We start from the raw sequence: 22,049 nt of genomic DNA, 5'->3' as shown, positions 1-22,049 counted from the left end.
TCTACACCTGCATTGCTTGCTGTTTGGGGTTTTAGGCTGGGTTTCTGTACAGCACTTTGAGATATCAGCTGATGTACGAAGGGCTATATAAATACATTTGATTTGTTGTACTGTACTCTGTACCAATGTCTGCCTACAATAGTATTACTAAAAGGAATATTTTAATAGTTAACAAGTCTGTGTTTCCTTTCCATACTATGTTTGATAATTATATCGACCTGATCATTTGTTGAAGAAATTGACCAACAGAGGCCCTCGGTCGGAGTTAGGGAAACCCTGGGCTAGAGTGCATATGCCAATACCAGAGTGTGGCAAAACCATTGGTAGAGTTGAAAATGCGATGGACACCCATTTAACTTGTGTTTTCTATTCGGTACATGGCAATTTAACTGCAAAGGTATTTTATGTGCACTATATCATCATGCAGAACCTTTAATCAGCAACAAGTCAATTTGATGGAAACACATCTCCGGTGGGAAAATGTGCATATTGTTTTTATGCAGATTTTAGAATATTCACATGAAAGTCTGTCCCTAATTGGATGGAAATCTATTTTATGATGAGGTTTTGATGTACGGCCCCCATCTTTTTATTTTCCCCCATCCTGTCCCAGTAATCCTAAAGTATCTCAGAATTGATTGTGCAACTCAAAGAAGTTATTTATAGATGATTTAGAAATTATTGAGTAAATGCTGGGTACCACTGACTTGCATCGATTGCCTTGGGGGCATTTTGCCCCAAACATACCTCATAATCGTTTTGTTGGAGTGACTTAAAAAGTTGAGATGAGACAGATGGCATTTTTTAGTTGAGCAAGACTAGTGGCATCCAGGGACAATGTTGAACACTTTTGGGAGACAAAGTGGTTTGTGTGAGAATTACAGGAGCGGGGCGTTTAACCCTAAACCACCCTAATACAGGAAGGCACCATTTATAGTCCAACATTGACAAGTGTTTTGAGGAAGGTGGGATTGGGGTGCAAGTGTTTAAATTGAACAGTATTTAGCAATCATAATAAAAGTATGATATTGAAACAGTGTTTACCGGTTAATCTATTATCAACAACTTTCTCTTAAATACAAGTACCCCACAAAATAACTGACCAGTCAAGACTAAACCACCAGGTGGCAGGCTACTCCCACTCAACAATGACTCCTGTCCCACACATCAGTGTCAACGTTGACTCCTGTCCCGCTCGTCAAAGCGCTTTTAAAGGAGCAGACATTTCCAATGTTTTGTGCTCTCTATAATTTTTAAGAGTTTATAACGTTGTTTATTATATATATGGCGAGTGATCCTAAAAGAGCCCGGATAGCTCAGTCGGTAGAGCATCAGACTTTTAATCTGAGGGTCCAGGGTTCAAGTCCCTGTTCGGGCGATAGTTTTCTCTCCAGGGGTGCTAGAATCTTGTGACTCCTCATGATGGGTTGTTCAATTACGCAAATCACATGTGGTACAATTTTCAAAAGTACCTGTTTGGACGACACCATTTTCTTTCCAGGGTGTTAGAATCGTATAACCACTAATATGTGGTTCAGTTACGCAAATCACGTGCCGTACAATTTTCAGAGAACCTCTGTTGAGGTTTATAGTTCTCATCGGCTATGCATTTGTTGTTACATATTTTTGCATACTTTAAATTTGAAGTGCATCCAGTCTATGGATTTGAGTAGCCTATGCTCGGCTAGGCTGTTATTAAGCGATCTGCTATTAATAAGCGGATACATCACTAATAATATAGTAGCCAATAATGTTTTTCATGTACAATAAATGTATTAATTAACAGAGTTGCAGGCCAGGACTAGGACTCAGTCTTGAATGCAGAGGAAAAACAGCACAGCTGGCTTGTGCATGCATGTTTGCCTATTTATATTTAGGCTCACAGTCAGTTTTTTTCAGGAGTTTAAGGTTTTACTAGAGACCTTTACTAGAGACCTTGCACGCTGACCAGACCGGACACGTCGCGTGCGTGAGCGTCGCAAAATAAATGTAGAAATCCATGTTATTCAATTATTGCACCCACACTGCTGGCGCGCGCCAACGAGCGTCTGCGACGCCACTGGTTACAATTGAACTCGTTCCTATTTCTGGTGCAGATCGCGCTGAAAGTCCTGCCTCTCCCATCTTCTGATTGGTTTATAGAAGCAGGTGCCTGAAAGACGACCTGTTTTGGTAGTCTGGTAATACAATGAAAGTTTAGATACGATCACCATATAAATTAAGCGATGAAAAAGCTGGAAGGAGGAGAGATGACAATAAACGATTTGGTTTGCAAAATACATTTATGCATGACTGCGCATGAGCGCAGCCGGTTTGGGTTCTGTGTTAGTCTAATATTGACAGATTGGCCTTGCCTGGCCAGAGAAGGCGAGCGAGCATTGGCTGCTTGTGTAGCCTACGGCATTAGCAACTCCCGCTGAATTCGGTAATGCTAAGCCATGCGGTTTTCATGTTTTGTGGCCCACGACTTCACGGTTGAAATCTGCATTGCATTGACCATCCATTTAGTCATTCCTTGATGTGCGCCCTCTTGTTGCCACTGGGTTTCACTGCCACTGGGTTTCACTGCCACTGGGTTTCACTGCCACTGGGTTTCACTGCCACTGGGTTTCACTGGGTTTCACCACTGGGTTTCACTTTCACTGGGTTTCACTGGGTTCCACTGCCACTGGGTTCCACTGGGTTTCACTGCCACTGGGTTTCAAGTTTGACTTGAATGGGAGTGGAACGTCTATTTTACGTCATGGCTAGAAGGGTTTTTTTGTCAAATTAACTTCAGATTTCACTTTTTGTAGCAGGATATGATAATTTACTCTGCAGGTTATGATAATTAGGTTAGGGTTAGCTAAAATACAAAACTCCACTATTTATGTTAATTTGACAAAATATGTCTAGCCATGACCGTTTTGAGGACTATAGCAGTGGTTCTCAACCTGGTCCTGGGAACCCAAAGGGGTGCACATATTTGTTTGCCCTAGCACTACACACCTGATTCAAATCATCAACTCTTCATCAGGCTTTGATGATTTGAATCAAGTGTGTAGTGCTAGAGCAAAAACAAAAATGTACACCCCTTTTTGTTACTCTGGACCAGGATTGAGAACCACTGGGTTGTAATTGTTCTGTTTATGGTGTTGCAACAATCTTCAAGTCAAAGTTTATTGGTCCATACACAGATTTGCAGATGTTATTCCAGGTGCAGCGAAATGCTTGTTTCTAGCTGTAGTTTGCAGCTATACTTAGTAAAACAAAACAATACACATGTAGTTCATTTAAAAAAATAAGAATGAGCAATGTCAGAGACTGGAATATAAATATACACAGTGCATTAAAGACACTTTCCTGGTATTATGTTGCAACTGGGTTGAGGTCGGGTAGGAGCAGTCAATTCCAGTGTTTGGATTGGTTACAATTTCTGACAAATACAGGTCATAATTTCTATCATTGATCATTTGTAATGGCAGTTCTTCTTGCGTAAGACAGAGCCCGGATAGCTCAGTCGGTAGAGCATCAGACTTTTAATCTGAGGGTCCAGGGTTCAAGTCCCTGTTCGGGCGATAGCGTTTTCTCTCCAGGGGTGTTAGAATCTTGTGACTCCTCATGATGGGTAGTTCAATTACGCATATCACGTGCCGTATAATTTTCAGAGAAGTGACTTCGGTTGAACAGGTAAGCTTGCGAAAGAGATTTGTGGACAGACAAAAATAAGATCTAATTCTTTCGCGGCTCTAAAGCATACGCATTTGTTGTATACTTTAAATTTGAAATGCATGCCGTACTTTACCAAATGTTTTTAAGGGGTTGGTTGTCAGATACCCATCATGAGGCCAGGCTGACCTTGTGTCGGGCCTATGGATCTGAGCCTATGCTCAGCTACAAGCTGTTATTAAGCTATCTGTTATCACACACAGAAAATAAACTGATACATCACTAATAATATATTAGGCAAGTATTTTATTTATGTCCAAGAAAAAAAAGCCAATCTGCACCAATTCCCTTCAGGGGTCTCTTAGCTGTCCACCTGCAGTCCATGTGTGCAGCCCCAAAAAAGCATGCATGGGCCAACTGTTGCTCATTATGAGTCTCATGAAAATAGACATTGATTTTATGTAAAACATGTTGGCATATATTTATTTAGGCTTACAATCTTGTATTTTCAGAGATGTTTTTGGTTTATTACAGACTGTATTCTAATGTCTCTTTTTCTGTTCATATTGACAGATTTGCCTTGGCAAGATAAAGCGAGGCTGTGTTCTGTTCATATTGACAGATTGGCCTTGGCAAGATAAAGCCATGCTGTGTTCTGTTCATATTGACAGATTGGCCTTGGCAAGATAAAGCGAGGCTGTGTTCTGTTCATATTGACAGATTGGCCTTGGCAAGATAAAGCGAGGCTGTGTTCTGTTCATATTGACAGATTGGCCTTGGCAAGATAAAGCGAGGCTGTGCTCTGTTCATATTGACAGATTGGCCTTGGCAAGATAAAGCGAGGCTGTGTTCTGTTCATATTGACAGATTATAAATGTTAACACTATAAATGTTAAACCATGCGGTTTATATGTTTTGTGGCCCACCACTGCACCATTTATTTTCATTGCATTGACCCTCCTTTGTCTATCCCATAGAGAATTATAGAGGACTCTAGTGCCCAAAAGGCAGTTTTAGCATGGCTGGTGCCATTGAGACTTTCGCCTTTTTGAAGTAGTCAACTGGGTGGTACTTCCTATGGGTTAAGGAAGGATCACATAATTCCAGTAAATCGCCAACTTCGACTTTATACCTATTCAAATGGCACACTCCAGGTATGCACCCTTTTAGTTTGTTTACCAACTCATAGAAGTAGTAGAAGATAATGGACTACTTCAAAATGGAGCTGCCCAAGGGGCCAGGGTTCCAGTCTAGAAGCATGGTTTCCATTGCTCCTATAGTTTTGCATCAGTACTGCAGTTTAAGTGACGTCTGGCCCAGAAAGACAAATTCCATAGAAGGCCACATAGAGAAGTCAGATTTGAAAATTCAGTATAATGGATGGACATTTTAGTTATCACCTTTGTACACAAACCATCCATTGAATTATTAAAATAATTGTCCCATCACTCGCAGCCTAACATTTGAACTTTTTTTTATATTCATCCAGTGCGATGTTGGTCAGTATAAACTGGATGCAACCCAGATATAAACGGCACTGCCCTGTATTGTGCAATTCCAGTCATTGGGGACCTGATTTGTGTCACAGTTTTGCCCCAGCCCCAGCTAACACACCTGACTCCAATAATCACCTAATCATGATCTTCATTTTAGAATGCAATTTGATTCATCAGCTGTGTTTGCTAGGGATGGAGAAAAAGTGACACCAATCAGGCACCCGAGGACTGGAGTAGCCCAGCCCCAGTGGGACAGATACAATAATGAATCCTCTATCATTCTCTATGGTCTACACTTGCTGTGCTTCTCTGCTGCCATTAGGGGTCACTGCAAGTTTTACTTTAATTTGAATGGAACGTTTGTTTTAGAAGGGCTGTACAGTGTTATGTTAATGGTGTTGCAACGTCCTTGTTAGCTTAATAAAATGTATATGAACTGTACCATTTAAACAGATGCGTTTGTCTTTAAAAATCATGTTATTTACATGTGATCTTCAGGCCTCGTTGGCGCAGTAGGCAGCGCGTCAGTCTCATAATCTGAAGGTCGTGAGTTCGAGCCTCACACGGGGCAGACATCTTTTCTTGTAATTTTACAGTTGAGATGTGTTTTTATACATTTGACAATATATATATATTTTTTAGAATGTTTATGGAGAATCATCATTTTGTGTATGCCTCTGTGTTTGACAGTGGTAGAGTAGTTGAAACTGGGATCCAGTAGAGGCTACTCATAATAATGGTTGGAACAGGACAATAGGATGGAATCAAACACGTGGAAATCATGTGTTTGGTGTATTTGATACCATTCCACCTATTCTGCTCCAGCCATTACCACGAGCCCGTCCTCCCCAGTTACGGTGCTGGGATCCCGTGTGGCGATTGCTATTTACGTTGTCCTGTCTTTTGTCCCAACTAGCTCGCTCGCCTTTGTGACCAGGCTCCACCCATACTCTTCATTTATTATTGAAGGAGTTGCTGATGTGGGCAAATCGTTTTAGACTCTGACGAATGCAGTGGTCTTCAGTGCCCGGCTAGCTCAGTCGGTAGAGCATGAGACTCTTAATCTCAGGGTCGTGGGTTCGAGCCCCACGTTGGGCGCAAGTCTTTTTGTAAGGACAGAGAGGAAGTGAACTTGTAACTTGACACGTATTTTACTAAAATGAAAGTATGATTGAGAGTACTTTTCACAGTAGATATGGCAGGTGTTAGTCTCCTGGCACTCTGTTCTGGGTGCTGAGGTTATGATATAGGCAACAGCACTAATTCTGTCATGGCAGTAAAGTACTGGTATATTTGTTTAGGGAAAGAGATTTTCAAAAGCATTGATGAATCTCCAGCATGTTGTCACTGCTTTTTTCATAATATTTGAGGAACCAGAGGTTCAAGGAGAAAACTAAAATATATCGTCCCTGGGTGGGCTCGAACCACCAACCTTTAGATTAACAGTCTAACGCGCTAGCCGATTGCGACACAGAGACGGTGAAACCATTTAGAATAAAACGTCCTACAAATCTGCATGTCTGAAGTTGGGTGGCTGTCGGATCTTTGTTAGAGTTTAGAGAGCAACGGTAAGGGGTGATTTGTATTTCAGGTAGTCTCAGGATGTTGACACTGATCACTCATTAGCTCAGCCTACTGTGGGTGCTGCCGTGCTGGAGCAAGGCACTGAAAAGTGAAAAGCAGAGGCTCTGAAAAGATTGTTACTGGTGCAGGTCTTCTCAGAGCAGTGCACGTGTAGCAAAGGAAGCCACTTAGCATTGAAAAGCACCCCGAGTCTGACAGAGTACACAAATTAATTGGTCTTACACAGGGACTGTGCCATTCTTAATAATGGTCACATAAATATGGTGGAACTGTCTCTGTGGCGCAATCGGCTAGCGCGTTAGACTGTTAATCTAAAGGTTGGTGGTTCGAGCCCACCCAGGGACGAGGTAAATTTTTGCCCCCTAATAAATATGTCCTTGCAATCCAGAAGCCTTGGGACATCCCTACCCCATTTTAAATGGTTACGGTTAGGTAAGGGTTTAGGGTATGGACGTCCCAAGGACCTCGAATAGCACTAACCCATAGGGTAGATCAGTGGTTCTCAAGTAGATCAGTGGATAGGTCAAGTACCTTCTGGATATAAGAACAGAGATTACTCACCTCCACCTTGACGAATATTTTTTCTTTAATGAGCCTGGCGCGAAGGATATGCTGCTTTGTAAAGACAAGGCCCAAACCCCCGTCATCAGCGCGAAGAAAAGATGGAGAAAAGGGGGGACGAGGGCGGCGTGCCTTGTAAGAATTCGCTGACGAGTAGGTAAACCACCACTACCCTCCATATTATTGGCCAACGTGCAATCATTGGAAAACAAACTGGACAATCTACGATTAAGACTATCCTACCAACTTGACATTAAAAACTGTAATATCTTATCTTTCACCTAGACGTGGCAGAACGACGACATGGATAATATAGAGCTGGCTGGCTTCTCCGTGCATTGTGGCAGGACAGAGCAGCTACGTCTTGTAAGACGAGGGGCGGGGGGGTGTGCCTTTTTCTTAATAACCGCTGGTGTGCGATGTCTAATATTAAAGAAGTCTCGAAGTATTGGTCGCCTGCAGTAGAATACCTCATGATAAGCTGTAGACCACACTATCTACTATCTATATTATTCTTAGCTGTCTATTTACCACCACAAACCGATGCTGGCACTAAGACTGCACTCAACGAGCTTATATAAGGTCATAAGTGGCGCTACTAGTGGCCGGGGACTCTAATGCAGGCAAATTTAAATACATTTTACCAGTATGTCATGTGCAACCAAAGGGGGAAAAACTCTAGAACACATTTACTCCACACACAGAGACTCATACAAAGCTCGCCCTCCATTTAGCAAATCTGACCATAAATCTATTCTCCTGATTCCCGCTTATAAGCAAAATCTAAAGCAGAAAGTACCCGTGACTTGTGCAATACCGACGTGGTCAGATGACGTGGATACTAAGCTACAGGACTGTTTTGCTAGCACAGACTGAAATATGTTCAGGGATTCAAGTTAAATAAAGGTCAAATAAATTTAAAGAATTGGCATTGAGGAGTAAAACCATCTCAGTCACCGGCTTCATCAATAAGTGCATCAACAACCTCGTCCCCACAGTGACCGTACGTACATTTCCCAACCAGAAGCCATGGATTACAGGCAACATCCGCACCGAGCTAAAGGCTGACGCTTTCAAGGAGCGGGAACCTAATCCGGCCGCTTATAACAAATCCCGTTATGCCCTCAGACGAACCATCAAACAGGCAAAGCGTCAATACAGAACTAAGATTGAATCCTACTACACCGGCTCTGATGCTCGTCGGATGTGGTAGGGCTTGAAAACTATTCCGGACTACAAAGGGAAACCCAGCCACGAGCTTCCCAGTGACGTTGAGCCTACCAGATGAGCTAAATGCCTTTTATGCTTGCCTCAACGCAAGCAACACTGAAGCATGCATGAGAGCACCACCTGTTCCGGACGACTGTGTGATCACGCTCTCCATAGCCAATGTGAGCAAGACCTTTAAACAGGTCAACATTCACAAACCTGCTGGGCCTGACAAATTACCAAGACGTGTACTCAAAGCATGCGCTAACCAACTGGCAGGTGTCTTCGCTGACATTTTCAACATGTCCCTGACCGAGTCTGTAATACCTACATGTTTCAAGCAGACCACCATAGTCCCTGTGCTCAAGAAAGTGAAGGTTAACTGCCTCAATGATTACTGCCCCGTAGCACTCACGTCGGTTAGCCATGAAGTGCTTTGAAAGGCTGGTCAAGGTTCACATTATCACCATCATGCCGGAAACCCTAGACCCACTCCAATTCGCATACCGCCCCAACAGATCCACAGATGATGCAATCTCAATCACACTCCACACTGCCCTTTCCCACCTGGACAAAAGGAACACCTACGTATGTGAGAATGCTGTACATTATGCTACAGCTCAGCTCAGCCCTCAAAGCTCATCACTAAGTTAAGGACACTGGGACTTAACACCTCCCTCTGCAACTGGATCCTGGACTTCCTGACTGGCGGCCCCCAGGTGATAAGGGTAGGCAACAAAACATCTGCCACCTTGATCCTCAACACTGGGGCCCCTCAGGGGTGCATGCATGGAATCATGTAGTAACCAAAAAAGTGTTAAATATATTTTATTTTTGAGATTCTGGAAACTCCTTCAAGGCTGTTGGGAAAGCATTCCTCATGAAGCTAGTTGAGAGAATGCCAAGAGTGTGCAAAGCTATCATCAAGGCAAAGGGTGACTACTTTGAAGACTCTCAAATATAAAATATATTTTGATTTGTTTAACACTTTTTTTGGTTACTACAGGATTTTGTATGTGTTCTTTCATAGTTTTGATGTCTTCACTATTATTCTACAATGTTGTCACGCCCTGACCTTTTTATGTCTCTATTTGGTTTGGTCAGGGTGTGATTTGGGTGGGCATTCTGTGTTGTATTTATTTGTGTTTGGCTGAGTGTGGTTCTCAATCAGAGGCAGCTGTCTATCGTTGTCTCTGATTGGGAATCATACTTAGGTAGCCTTTTTTCCCACCTTTGTTGTGGGATCTTGTTCTTGTATTGTTGCTGTTGAGCCCTACAAGGCTGTTGGTTTTCTCTTTCTTGTTTTTCCTGGTTATCATTAAAGAAGATGAGTAACCTACCTCATGCTGCATCTTGGTCTCATTCGAACGACGGACGTTACAAATGTAGAAAATAGTAAAAATTTAGAAAAACCCTTGAATGAGTAGGTGTGTCCAAACTTTTGACTGGTACTGTATATCCTAGGCGGTGTCAGAGGAAGGTCCAAAAAATTGTCCCCCAAGCCATAAGACTGCTGAACAATTAATCAAAGGATTTGATTTGAAGTTCCCCAAGGGGTCCTAGTACCCCTGGTTGGGCTCCATGGGATAGATCGTTGACAGCAGCCTTTGTAGGGGGCAGATTTGTGTCCTTTGAGCTTGATGCTGTGATCTTGCATGCGCTCAGCCTACAATGCACGCTAATGAGGATGAGGATGATGGATGTTGATCATCCTAACTAGGACACTGTTCATGACGAGAAATGACAGCTTCCGGTTGACCTCCTCTTGTTGACCTTTTATCCCATGTTTGACAGATAAGTCCCCAGTAACTTGTCTTTGTTCTCTTTCAGATCAGGGATTTCTTGTCTCGTAGCGGCATTCCTACGTGGCGTCCGTCCGTCAAGATGCAATTGTCCCGCATTCTAACGTAAAACTATGGATCAGTGATATCATATGGCCCAATTAAAATCGTGCAATGAAAGGGGAGTAGACGCAACAAAGAGCAGACACCTTGTTGCTCGTTGTTCAGATATCAGATTTCAAAGCTTTAAGTTGCGTTTCGTCCCAAGACTGCAGTACTGAAGACCAACAGCGTTGCCATGGTAAAACAAGCTGCCCCAGCCTGCTGTTCAACTGAATGGGGACGTTAAATGCTGATGGACCACTGTGTGAGTGTTCACTTCTAACTGCTATTAATAGTCCAATAAACACATTGTTACATTCAGTGCTTTCTTGTAACCATTTCCTCCCTTCCCCCACTCTCTGCCTCTGCTCTGATGAAGTGAGATTGCCAATTGGTTTTGGTGTGCCCTAAGCATGTGCCACTGTTTGGCAGGCAGGTGACATGGAATGCTGTTCTATGACAACGTTATGGTGTCTTTTAAGCATTGTAGACTGACGGTCACCCAGTTAGCACGTTTTACGAAAATGTCATATAACAGAACTGAATATATATTGAATATTACAGGCATCGTATTGAAACAATAGATATTTCCCATATCTTAAGGGGCCATATGAAATCTGGAGGTAGTGCCAGCTTCAAAGAATTTGGGGAACGTCAATTTGTTTCGACAATTGAGGTGCACCCAAGTGCTGCCACTGGGCAAGTTTAGGCAACATATGAAAGGGTGGGCCCTCTGAACTGGAGCTACTTTTAATAACATGGCTCATTTTGTAACATTTCAGACCAATGCCATCTTGAACAGGTCTCTCTTGCGAAATAGATTGAAATGCCTACCGCAGTTGTGCCATTGAGCAAGGCACTTACTCTGTGTGTGTATACAGATACAGTTGAAGTCGGAAGTTTAAATACACTTAGGTTGGAATCACTAAAACTCGTTTTTCAACCACTCCACAAATTTCTTGTTAAGAAACTATAGTTTTGGCAAGTCAGTTAGGACTTCTACTTTGTGCATGACACAAGTCATTTTTCCAACAATTGTTTCCAGGTATATTATTTCACTTATAATTCACTGTATCACACAGAAGTTTACATACACTAAGTTGACTGTGCCTTTAAACAGATTGGAAAATTCCAGAAAATGATGTCATGGCTTTAGAAGCTTATGATAGGCTACTTCACATCATTTGAGTCAATTGGAGGTGTACCTGTGGATGTATTTCAAGGCCTACCTTCAAACTCAGAATCAAAAGACTTAAGCCAAAAAAGTGTGGCCCTCCACAAGTCTGGTTTATCCTTGTGAGCAATTTCCAAGCGCCTTACGGTACCACGTTCATCTGTACAAACAATAGTACGCATGTATAAACACCATGGGACCACGCAGCCGTCATACCGCTCAGGAAGGAGACGTGTTTTGTCTCCTAGAGATGAACGTACTTTAGTGTGAAATGTGCATATCAATCCCACAACAACAGCAAAGGACCTTGTGAAGATGCTGGAGGTAACCGGTACAAATGTATCTATATCCACAGTAAAATGAGTCCTATATCGACATAACCTGAAAGGCCGCTCGGCAAGGAAGAAGCCACCGCTCCAAAACCGCCATAAAAAAGCCAGACTACGGTTTTGCAACTGCATATGGGGACAAAGATTGTACTTTTTGGAGAAATGTCCTCTGGTCTGATGAAACAAAAATAGAACTGTTTGGCCATAATGACCATTGTTATGTTTGGAGGAAAAAGGGGGAGGCTTGCAAGCCGAAGAACACCTCCCAACCTTGAAGCACGGGGGTGGCAGCATGTTGTGGGGGTGCTTTGCTGCAGGAGGGACTGGTGCACTTCACAAAATAGATTGCATCATGAGGGAGGAAAAATGTTGGATATACTGTAGCAACATCTCAAGACATCAGTCAGGAAGTGAAAGCTTGGTCGCAAATGGGTCTTCCAATTGGACAATGACCCCAAGCATACTTCCAAAGTTGTGGCAAAATGGCTTAAGGACAACAAAGTGAAGGTATTGGAGTGGCCATCACAAAGCCCTGACCTCATCCTATAGAAAATGTGTGGGCAGAACTAAAAACAATGTGTGCGAGCATGGAGGCCTACAAACCTGACTCAGTTATACCATCTCTGTCAGGAGGAATGGGCCAAAATTCACCCAACTTATTGTGGGAAGCTTGTGGAAGGCTACCCAAAACATTTGACCCAAGTTAAACAATTTAAAGGCAATGCTACCAAATACTAACTGAGTGTATGTAAATTTCTTACCCACTGGGAACATGATGAAAGAAATAAAAGCTGAAATAAATAATTCTCTACTATTATTCTGACATTTCACATTCTTAAAATAAAGTGGTGATCCTAACTGACCTAAAACATATTTTTTTCTTCTTCTAGGATTAAATGTCAGGAATTGTGAAAAACGGAGTTTAAATGTATTTGGCTAAGGTGTATGAAAACTTCTGACTTCAACTGTAACTGTGTATACACAGAAACCACACCTGTGTGGAAGCACCTGCTTTAAATATACTTTGTGTCCCTCATTTACTCAAGTATTTCCTTTAGTTTGGCAGTTACCTGTGTGTACATATGTATGTATGTATGTATGTATGTATGTATGTATGTATGTATGTATGTATGTATGTATGTATGTATGTATGTATGTATGTATGTATGTATGTATGTATGTATGTATGTATGTATGTATGTATGTATGTATGTATGTATGTATGTATGTATGTATGTATGTATGTATGTATGTATGTATGTATGCATGCATGCATGCATGCATGCATGCATGCATGCATGCATGTATGTATGTATGTATGTATGTATGTATGTATGTATGTATGTATGTATGTATGTATGTATGTATGTATGTATGTATGTATGTATGTATGTATGTATGTATGTACGTACGGTACGTACGTACTGTACTGTATGTCAAATAAAATTGTATTTGTCACATGCTTCTTAAACAACTGTAGACTAACAGTGAAATGCTTACTTACGGGTCCTTTTCCAGCAATGCAGAGTTAAGATAAAGGTAAAACATACCTATGTATAGAAATAGTGACGTGAGGAATACATACACAGGGAATAACAACAAGTAAAAGTATCATGGCTATATACAAGGAGTACCAGTACTGAGCCGATGTGCAGGGGTACAAGGTCATCGAGGTAGCTATGTACATATAGGTAGGGGTAAAGTGACTAGGCAACCGGATAGATAGTAGCAGCAGCGTATGTGGTGAGTGTCAATGGGTGTTGTGGGGCGTCAGTATGCATGTCTGCGCGTGATGTGTGTATGTTGGGATGTCAGTGTACGTACACGTGTTGTGTGGGTAGAATCTAGTGTGCGTGAGCATAGTCAGTGCAAGATTTGGTGCAAAAAAAGTATGTGTTTGACTTCTGGGGAGAATGGGATATGCAACACAAAAATCTCAGGTGCTCAGATCGTAAATGGACCAATAAAGTAATCCTTATCTTAAAAATATATATTTTTAGAGAATAACTTGTATGAATATAAGTTTAATGAAAATAATAAATAACATAACAGCCTCCAATATGTAGACACTGGTGTTCCCCTTTATCTAGCCGTCTCCCACCCGGTTACTCAACTCTGCACCTTAGAGGCTGCTGCCCTATGTACATTAACATGGACTCACTGGTCACTTTAACAATGGAACACTAGTCACTTGAATAATGTATACATACTGTTTTACTTATTTCATATGTATATACTGTATTCTACTGTATTTTAGTCATTAATAATGACGTCTGATAAATACATAACATTATGTTTAGTCTATAAACTTTCAGTGACCCACTATTTCTCGTCTATGTAAAAAAAAATGGCTTACAATTTTTTAAAAAATCATCTTGATCAAGGCTTTGTAAACTACTACAAATATAGACCTTTTGCATTATACGGCTCGACTCTAGAAGTAAGGAACTGTATCCTAGTTAGATGTATCCATGTCATAATCTCCAAGAAACGGACCTTTTCCATTCATCAGAAATGTTCACTTACACAACCTCCTGTCCATTATAAAACGAACCACATAACACAAAAAGAGAACCATAACACACCAATGGGGTCGCTCCCTTGAAGTCACGTGCCATTACCAAACGCAGCGCATTCACCTAGTTCACAGTACAATTAGGTTAACGGTGACCGTCTACCTTTGCAATTTACGGGTGTTATTTTATTGATTTATTTTGCGTTGATTAATTTGAAGCCCAAAATGCATTTAGAATGGCTCTCCAATCGCGCGTAATTTAATTCAGGAGGTTATACAAACTTTCAGTGTAGCAGGTTTCATAAAAAACAACCAGTGATTTTGGACGAAGTCAATTCTCGGTCTGTCTCTATTCACCAATTCATTTATTGTATCTGAATGCACACATTTGTTTTACATAAATGTTATAGACTTCACTGATATGGATGCTCGTTTGGAAAACCACTTGGATTATTTTATCCACGACAATACTGCTGCTGCGGGCTTGAGTCCAGAAATGCTGGCCGTTGCACGGGAAGCCTTCCGTGCTGGGGACTTCAACCTCCTTGCTGAGATATACGGCTCCCAGCTGGCGGACCTCCGACACCCGGACCGGAGCCTCTGCCTTCTGAATGCGGATGCTCTCAGCCGTGCAGGGCGGATAGCGGAGGCTCTGGATTCATACTGCACCGCCGCCAACTTGGACAGGTTACGACCAAACGAACTAGGGTCTCTCGTTGACTGTATTGCGCACACTTTGCGCGTAAAAGAATGCGTAAAAGAATGCACAGACTCAGATGGGGTTTCCGAGGATGAGCACTCGTTGGACCTGTTCTCATGTCGGCTTTGCAAGTGCTTGTTAATCGAGCCAACAACTTTGGAATGCGGCCATACATTCTGCAAACCATGCATTGAGGATGACGGTGTCAAAGAATGTGAATTCTGTCGTTACAAACTGAACAAAACAAATATTGAATTAAAGCCAATCGGGTTTAAAGTGAATGTAGTACTCAGTGGGCTGTTGGGTAAATGGTTTTGTGTAGAGAGTGAAGCAAGACGATGCTGGCTTGAAGGGGATAGAATGCGGAACGAACATGACTTTATCAACGCACTTGAAAAATACAACTACGCTCTTGAAAAAGGTAAAATTAAAAACGTATTTTAAAGGGGATATCCGCAGTTGAGACAAACGCGTATTCAGCCACACTGTTTTAGTAAAAAGCTGAGGGATGGGGCTGGAGAAATTTAATCACTCAAATTCACAAGACATAACTAACATTGCAGTAAAATAAGCTTGCATTTTGGGTTCTGCTATTGAACTAAGCTCACGAGCCATTTTAGTTATATTCTTTAAGAATCAATGGGTACATAACATGCATTTTAAGTCCAAAAATGAATGTAGCAACTGAAGATTGGCCCTATAACATTACATCATCATTCTTTTTGCATGATCTTTCTGTGCACATTGAAATAAAAGCCCGTAACCCACTTCTGTGACGTGCATAGGTTTGTAATAGGTTATGTCAACCCGTAAGGTCAAAGCCATGTTGTTGACATCACTGATGGAAGGCGAACAGCCCTGGTCTGCCACCAGTGTTGTGATTGGGTGAGGGAACCAACCAGTGGTTATGGGTTAAATTACCACCTGTGCCACGTTCATAACACAAACTATACCAGATAGAGGTTGGGATATATTGGCATCATCACACCATGATGACAAGTTCAGCTAAGGCATGAGTTGTGTAAGTAAAGTCATGCACTTTTGCCATAATAGCACAGCCAGAAGATTCCTGATTTGGACTGACCTGGTTTGTAGAGAAATGCCTGTGGAGTTTGAGGGAACTCTAGTCTAGGGATCAGAGTAGGCAGAAAGGAAGCTTCTACCTTTTTATTTCCTGCATGGGGGTGGCTATGGTTTCCAAATAAGTCAGGCGTTGCATAGACAAATGCATCGTGGTGTTAGACACAGGCAGACATTTTTGTCTTGACACACACAAAACATTTAATGACAGGGCGTTGAGAAGTGACACTCCTTTCTCTAATCTCTACCCAACAGTAACGTAGGCCTCAGCCCACAAGGTAATAGGATAGAGGTATGCAACGTTCCGAGGGCAGGAACGGTGGAACGGCTTCAACTCATGACCTAGCCCAGAACTAGTTCCATATGACCTGGATCTTCTGAAATAATATTCTGCCTGACATACAGCTTGTAACACATTACCCCCATTACCCTCATTACCCTCTCAGGGGGGGGGGGGTTGTAAAAGTGTTATGAATACAGTTATAGCTGTTAAGTAATGACATATCAACGACACACTCACAACTAACCGTCTTCAAACCCATACAACCTGGTTTTATACTGTTTTTTTTTAGATGTTGACACAACGAACACGAGCAATGGAGGGTGCTGGAGATATGTGAATAACTTAAACTGAATCTGACTATTAACTAATGTTTGTTTCATGTTCTCTCCGCACAGCCCCCTATATGTGTGGGCTGCTGGGCCGACGGGCAGAGCTGCATATGGAGATGAGCAACTTCAGACAGGCCCTACAGGATGGAGACGCCATGTGTCGACTGACGCCCCTCTCTCCCAAGGTACGAAAACACGCAACTGTTTCCTGACATTAACACATTTACCCAAATTGTTTTGTGTAAATGAACCTGAAAGACACTGTGGTACTTGGGGTTTTGTGTGTTTGTGTTCTCAGGCTCACTACGTGAAGGCCCTGGCTCTGAACAAAGCCGGTTATAATGAAGAGGCCCTGCAAGAATACTTCTACTGTCTGGCTCTGAAGCCAGACTGGACTTCAGTCAAGCTGGAAACGCAAAAGTTAAGCGACTCCACTGTGTTTCTATAGCATTGAAGTTGTATTAAATTGAATGAGTTAGTTCCCCTAACCAGTTACGCAACTACTTGTGTGCCCGATTGACTGCGATGACTGCTAGTCACTGTCTTATGTCTCTTTCCCTCCTGTAGATGCTGAGTGAGATGTTCTCCACGTTCAAGACAGACGGTCTCCCCACGTCATCACTTCGCCTCCACCCAACAGGCCCCGCCTCCCACCTCAAACCAGCCTCCCATCTCCTCGACTCCCTCCATTCCACCCCTCGTAGATGGAGCCAAACCCCTACTGGCCGTAGAGACAGTTTGTCTGACACTGGAGCAGAGACCAAGTCCTCATGTGAGGTTTCCAAGACCCTGGCTTCTGTTGTGGCTGCCTTACCTCTCCCCCCTGGCCTAAAGAGGAAGTTCTCAGACGAACCCCTAGGCTCTGCACCCCCCAACAAGCTGCCCAGAAAAGGTACCCAACCCCTCCCATTCCAATGGGCAATTATTTATTGTTGCCAAAAAGGCGATTAAAAAAAAAAGTAATACTAGTGAACAAAAATATTGCAAAGTATCTTACTGTTGCATGAATGCAATCATTATAAACATATAGAAACCTCAGCAATAATATCATGTAAATGTATTTGTTTTGATTCTTGTGTTCAGATGAGTCAAGCTCATCCCAGCTGCCAGCTGCTTGTTGCAGTGAGAGGAGAGAGGTGCCCCCTCAGCTCCTGGATAGCTCTGACATGGACTGCTCTGTTTGTATGAGGTAAGTCAAACACACACACACACCCTGTCTGTAGGTCCAGTTCTCCCTACGTAGTTATTAAAACCTAACCCCCCCCCCCACCATGCGTTTTCTCCAGGCTGTTCTACGAGCCAGTCACCACCCCCTGTGGACACACCTTCTGCATGAAGTGTCTTGAGCGCTGTCTGGACCACAACCCCAATTGCCCCCTGTGTAAAGAGAACATTACAGAGGTAAATAGCCACCACACAGACCTGCCTTCACTACTATTGAAAATTAATATCAATTACTGAAAGACAAAATGACCAAAATGACCAAAATTCCCCTTGTTATCTGATTGAATATGTTGTAATTGCAGTACCTGGCCACTAGAGGGTACCATAAGACCCTGCTGATGGAGGAGGTCCTGCAGCGCTACCTGTCTGAGGAGCTGGCAGAGAGGAGCAAGGTGCACCAGGAAGAAATGGCAGAGCTGTCAAAGTAAGTCAGGCCTCATTACATTTCAGCCCCTAACCCCTTCTCAAAACATAATGTCTGACAATGTTTTAGATTCCTATGATACAATATTATTTGGGCAGAATATCATATTTAGTGGTTTAACCCACATTTTATTCTCTCTGCAGCTTGGCCCAGGAAGTGCCCATCTTCATCTGCACCATGGCATTTCCCACAATTCCCTGTCCCCTGCAAGTCTTCGAGCCGTGTTATAGGCTGATGATCCGACGCTCTATGGAGACGGGAACCAAGCAGTTTGGAATGTGCATCGCTGACGACATCAAAGGGTGAGTGGAGGTTTTACACCTGTGCCCACACAGCCATCAAATCACTTTGACACTAGTTTCACCTGTGCCCACACAGCCATCAAATCACTTTGACACTAGTTTCACCTGTGCCCACACAGCCATCAAATCACTTTGACACTAGTTTAACCTGTGCCCACACAGCCATCAAATCACTTTGACACTAGTTTAACCTGTGCCCACACAGCCATCAAATCACTTTGACACTAGTTTCACCTGTGCCCACACAGCCATCAAAACACCTTGACACTAGTTTAACCTGTGCCCACACAGCCATCACAACACCTTGACACTAGTTTAACCTGTGCCCACACAGCCATCACAACACCTTGACACTAGTTTAACCTGTGCCCACACAGCCATCACAACACCTTGACACTAGTTTAACCTGTGCCCACACAGCCATCACAACACCTTGACACTAGTTTAACCTGTGCCCACACAGCCATCACAACACCTTGACACTAGTTTAACCTGTGCCCACACAGCCATCAAAACACCTTGACACTAGTTTAACCTGTGCCCACACAGCCATCAAAACACCTTGACACTAGTTTAACCTGTGCCCACACAGCCATCACAACACCTTGACACTAGTTTAACCAAAAGGGTAGCAAACCTGTATTTGCGACTCAATTCAAGACCATGTTAGCCCACTGAACTAAAACCTACCCTAGACATGCAGATAATTTCCCTACATGGCAGGAAATGCAAACTTGTAGTGCATTTTGAGTTTTAAAAAGGTTTCTAAAGCTTGTAAATTCGACTTGATTTGCCCCAATGAAAAAGCTGATCAACCCCTACAGAAATGTCCATGAATTATAATCCACATAATAATTCCCATTTCCAGTTGCTGCAGAATAATTGTTCTCCTGTGGCAAACTGGCTCACAATAAGATCCTACATGTGTATACCCTGCGTTTCCCTGACTACAGCTTCGCAGACTACGGCTGTATGTTGGAGGTGAAGGACGTGAAGTTCCAAGCAGACGGGCGCTCGGTGGTCGACACGGTCGGAGTGTCCCGCTTCAGAGTGCTGAGCCACGGCCACCGCGACGGCTACAACACAGCCAAGATAGAGCACCTGGAGGACCAGAAGGTGGAGGGAGAGGAGCTGGCGGAGCTGCAGAAGCTGCATGACTGTGTGTACGAGCAGGCCAGCACCTGGTTCACCTCCCTCAAAGACAACATGAAGAACCAGATCGTCAGCCACTTTGGACAGCTGCCTGACAAAGACCCTGACATACAGGTAAGATAAAGTCAGCAGATACGGACAGTAGAACTCGGGTTCTGAGTTTTCCCTGGTTTCGTTGCCTGGTCAGGAGAAACTTTGACCCTATAGAGCCACCCAGCTAAATCTAAATACCCATATCGGTTCCTCTAAGAATTCACCTTTATGAAAGCTGATTAAACTGTGCAATCTTGGCCATAGACACTTTTTGGTTGTGATATGGAATAATTCTCTGTGTCCTGTCTTCACTAACCTGACCACACTCTGCCTCTGGGTTCTCAGGTGGGTGCCAGTGGTCCTGCATGGTGTTGGTGGCTGCTGGCTGTACTGCCCCTGGAGAAGAGAGCCCAGCTAAGCATCCTGGCTATGACCACCCTCCGAGAGCGCCTCAGCACTACCCGCCGCGTGCTCAGCCTCGTCACACGCAAACACCCTCCACCGCGGCAACCATCTTCAGCAGCGGCAGCATCATCATCACTGTAGTGGCCCCCCGAGAGGTGATCAATTTAGAATAATCTGGGCCCAGTTAGGTAACTTTTGACAATTTGGATTTCTCCTATCAGCTCTGATTAAATGCATAGAAATATAATGAATAGAACGGGGGTCCCCGTTGAAGTCGGTTATTTTTCTGTTCTATTCATTATATTTCTATGCATTTAATCCCATCTGATAGATGAAATCCGGATAGATAATTTTGGGAAAACTGGGCCCTGGAGAAGAAGGGAGAGGATACTCAGTTTTCCTCTGAAGCTCTAGACTCAGATAAAGAGTTTCAACAGTGGGAATGATTCAGCAGTGTTGTTCATGATCTCAGGAATGGGTTCTACTTAAGTCTTACAAAAAGGATCGATGGACTAGCCCTACCCAACCAAAACACATAAATGTGTGTCAGGTTTGCGCACATATCTTTGGGTCAATTTCATTAAGTCCAGATTTGTCATGTGTGGTACATTAGGTTTATTTTGTTCTTGTTTTATTGTTGGTCTGTGTACAAATGAGGCCTTAAATTATTTTTGCAATGTGTTTTTTTTCTACTATTTGTCATGTGAAGCCAATTTTCATGTACAGAAATGTAGCATTTTTCTATGGGACATAATGAATATAATGCACACCATCACTTACTGGAACAATAGGTTCTACTGTATGTTGGTAATCATGTCAGGAGGGAGCGCTTGATGCAAGCAAGTGAAAAATAGCAGCACAGACATTGTAGTAGCACCAAACATCCACAGGGTGGCTGTAAGTGTGAGCAAAGAGGATCAGTGCAGACAACCCTACATTTGAACAGGTGTTTTTTGCGGAGGACATATCCGCCCGCCCCTTTCCTCTCTGTCACAAAAACAATGGACAGTAGGACAACACTCCTGTCATTCAACAGCCTAGTTTAGTTAAATGAATCAAAGCTTTATTACATATAGTAAGCCTAAATCATGTCTTTATAAGTGGCATTTTTTTTATTTTCTCCTTTCAATTAAGACCTACACAACCAGGTGAGGGGAGCTCCTTGCAAATTAGTGACCTTAATTCATCAATCAAGTACAAGGGTGGAGCGAAAAGCTTCAGACACCCTGCGGAATGAGTTTGATGTGCTGTACAGTAACATTTTTGTTTTTTACAGTAACAATTAGGCCAAGTGGTGTTTTTTCCCAATGTGCTTTTGTGAGGCATGCATAGACACTCGCCTTCATAGTTATCTACATGAGTCTATTCCAAAATCACACAGTGGGTCTCTTTCCCCCCCACAACCAGAGGTCGTCAAGAGGCCTGGGCAAAGGCACAACATATGCCATATTCCAAATTGTAAGGACTGGTGTACTGTGTGGTCACCACATTAAAAGCTTCTGTGACTTGGCATATCTCACCCACACAGTCAGATCTTGGAGAAGCAGCCAGGTGAGTAATTTGGGTTACTTAGAAGTCAGAACCGAAGACGACATGTCATATTTGTAGACAATGAGTCACCTCCGTGCTCCGTCATCACAATGTTGGAAGGACCTGGATTCTCCAGAATTGATTCATTTCCAAACACTCTTTATAAACACACACACCATCATTCTCCC

General features: G+C 42.9%; 1 protein-coding gene and 5 non-coding genes across 6 annotated transcripts; 5 read left to right on the top strand and 1 right to left on the bottom strand.

The window, feature by feature from the left end:
• The first annotated feature begins 1,305 nt into the window (after nt 1–1,305).
• On the top strand, nt 1,306–1,378 carry trnak-uuu. The gene has a single exon. It is a non-coding gene; the product is annotated as a tRNA-Lys (tRNA).
• Nucleotides 1,379–3,484: 2,106 nt separating this feature from the next.
• Nucleotides 3,485–3,557, top strand: trnak-uuu. Its single transcript has one exon. It is a non-coding gene; the product is annotated as a tRNA-Lys (tRNA).
• A 2,612-nt stretch (nt 3,558–6,169) lies between these two features.
• trnak-cuu lies at nt 6,170–6,242 on the top strand. The gene has a single exon. It is a non-coding gene; the product is annotated as a tRNA-Lys (tRNA).
• A 306-nt stretch (nt 6,243–6,548) lies between these two features.
• On the bottom strand, nt 6,549–6,622 carry trnan-guu. The gene has a single exon. It is a non-coding gene; the product is annotated as a tRNA-Asn (tRNA).
• Nucleotides 6,623–6,999: 377 nt separating this feature from the next.
• On the top strand, nt 7,000–7,073 carry trnan-guu. Its single transcript has one exon. It is a non-coding gene; the product is annotated as a tRNA-Asn (tRNA).
• Nucleotides 7,074–14,522: 7,449 nt separating this feature from the next.
• Nucleotides 14,523–21,012, top strand: LOC124010700 (LON peptidase N-terminal domain and RING finger protein 2-like). Its single transcript, XM_046323349.1, has 10 exons — nt 14,523–15,520; nt 16,858–16,976; nt 17,090–17,236; nt 17,359–17,683; nt 17,875–17,980; nt 18,078–18,192; nt 18,318–18,439; nt 18,583–18,741; nt 19,695–20,007; nt 20,272–21,012. The coding sequence occupies exons 1-10, from the start codon at nt 14,821–14,823 to the stop codon at nt 20,470–20,472; spliced, it is 2,307 nt and encodes a 768-aa protein (XP_046179305.1). The 5' UTR covers nt 14,523–14,820; the 3' UTR covers nt 20,473–21,012.
• Nucleotides 21,013–22,049: the final 1,037 nt, after the last annotated feature.

The sequence above is a fragment of the Oncorhynchus gorbuscha genome, linkage group LG23, assembly GCF_021184085.1.
Source record: "Oncorhynchus gorbuscha isolate QuinsamMale2020 ecotype Even-year linkage group LG23, OgorEven_v1.0, whole genome shotgun sequence".
In the NCBI taxonomy this organism is placed as follows: domain Eukaryota; kingdom Metazoa; phylum Chordata; class Actinopteri; order Salmoniformes; family Salmonidae; genus Oncorhynchus; species Oncorhynchus gorbuscha.
This window is presented reverse-complemented; position numbering and strand designations above follow the sequence as displayed.

Excerpts from the sequence above, each read along its gene's own strand:
- LOC124010700 (XM_046323349.1), top strand. The coding sequence starts at position 14,821 with ATGGATGCTCGTTTGGAAAACCACTTGGATTATTTTATCCACGACAAT. Across the intron at positions 17,684-17,874 it reads CAACAAGCTGCCCAGAAAAG|ATGAGTCAAGCTCATCCCAG; the intron begins GTACCCAACCCC and ends TCTTGTGTTCAG. Across the intron at positions 18,742-19,694 it reads ATCGCTGACGACATCAAAGG|CTTCGCAGACTACGGCTGTA; the intron begins GTGAGTGGAGGT and ends CCCTGACTACAG.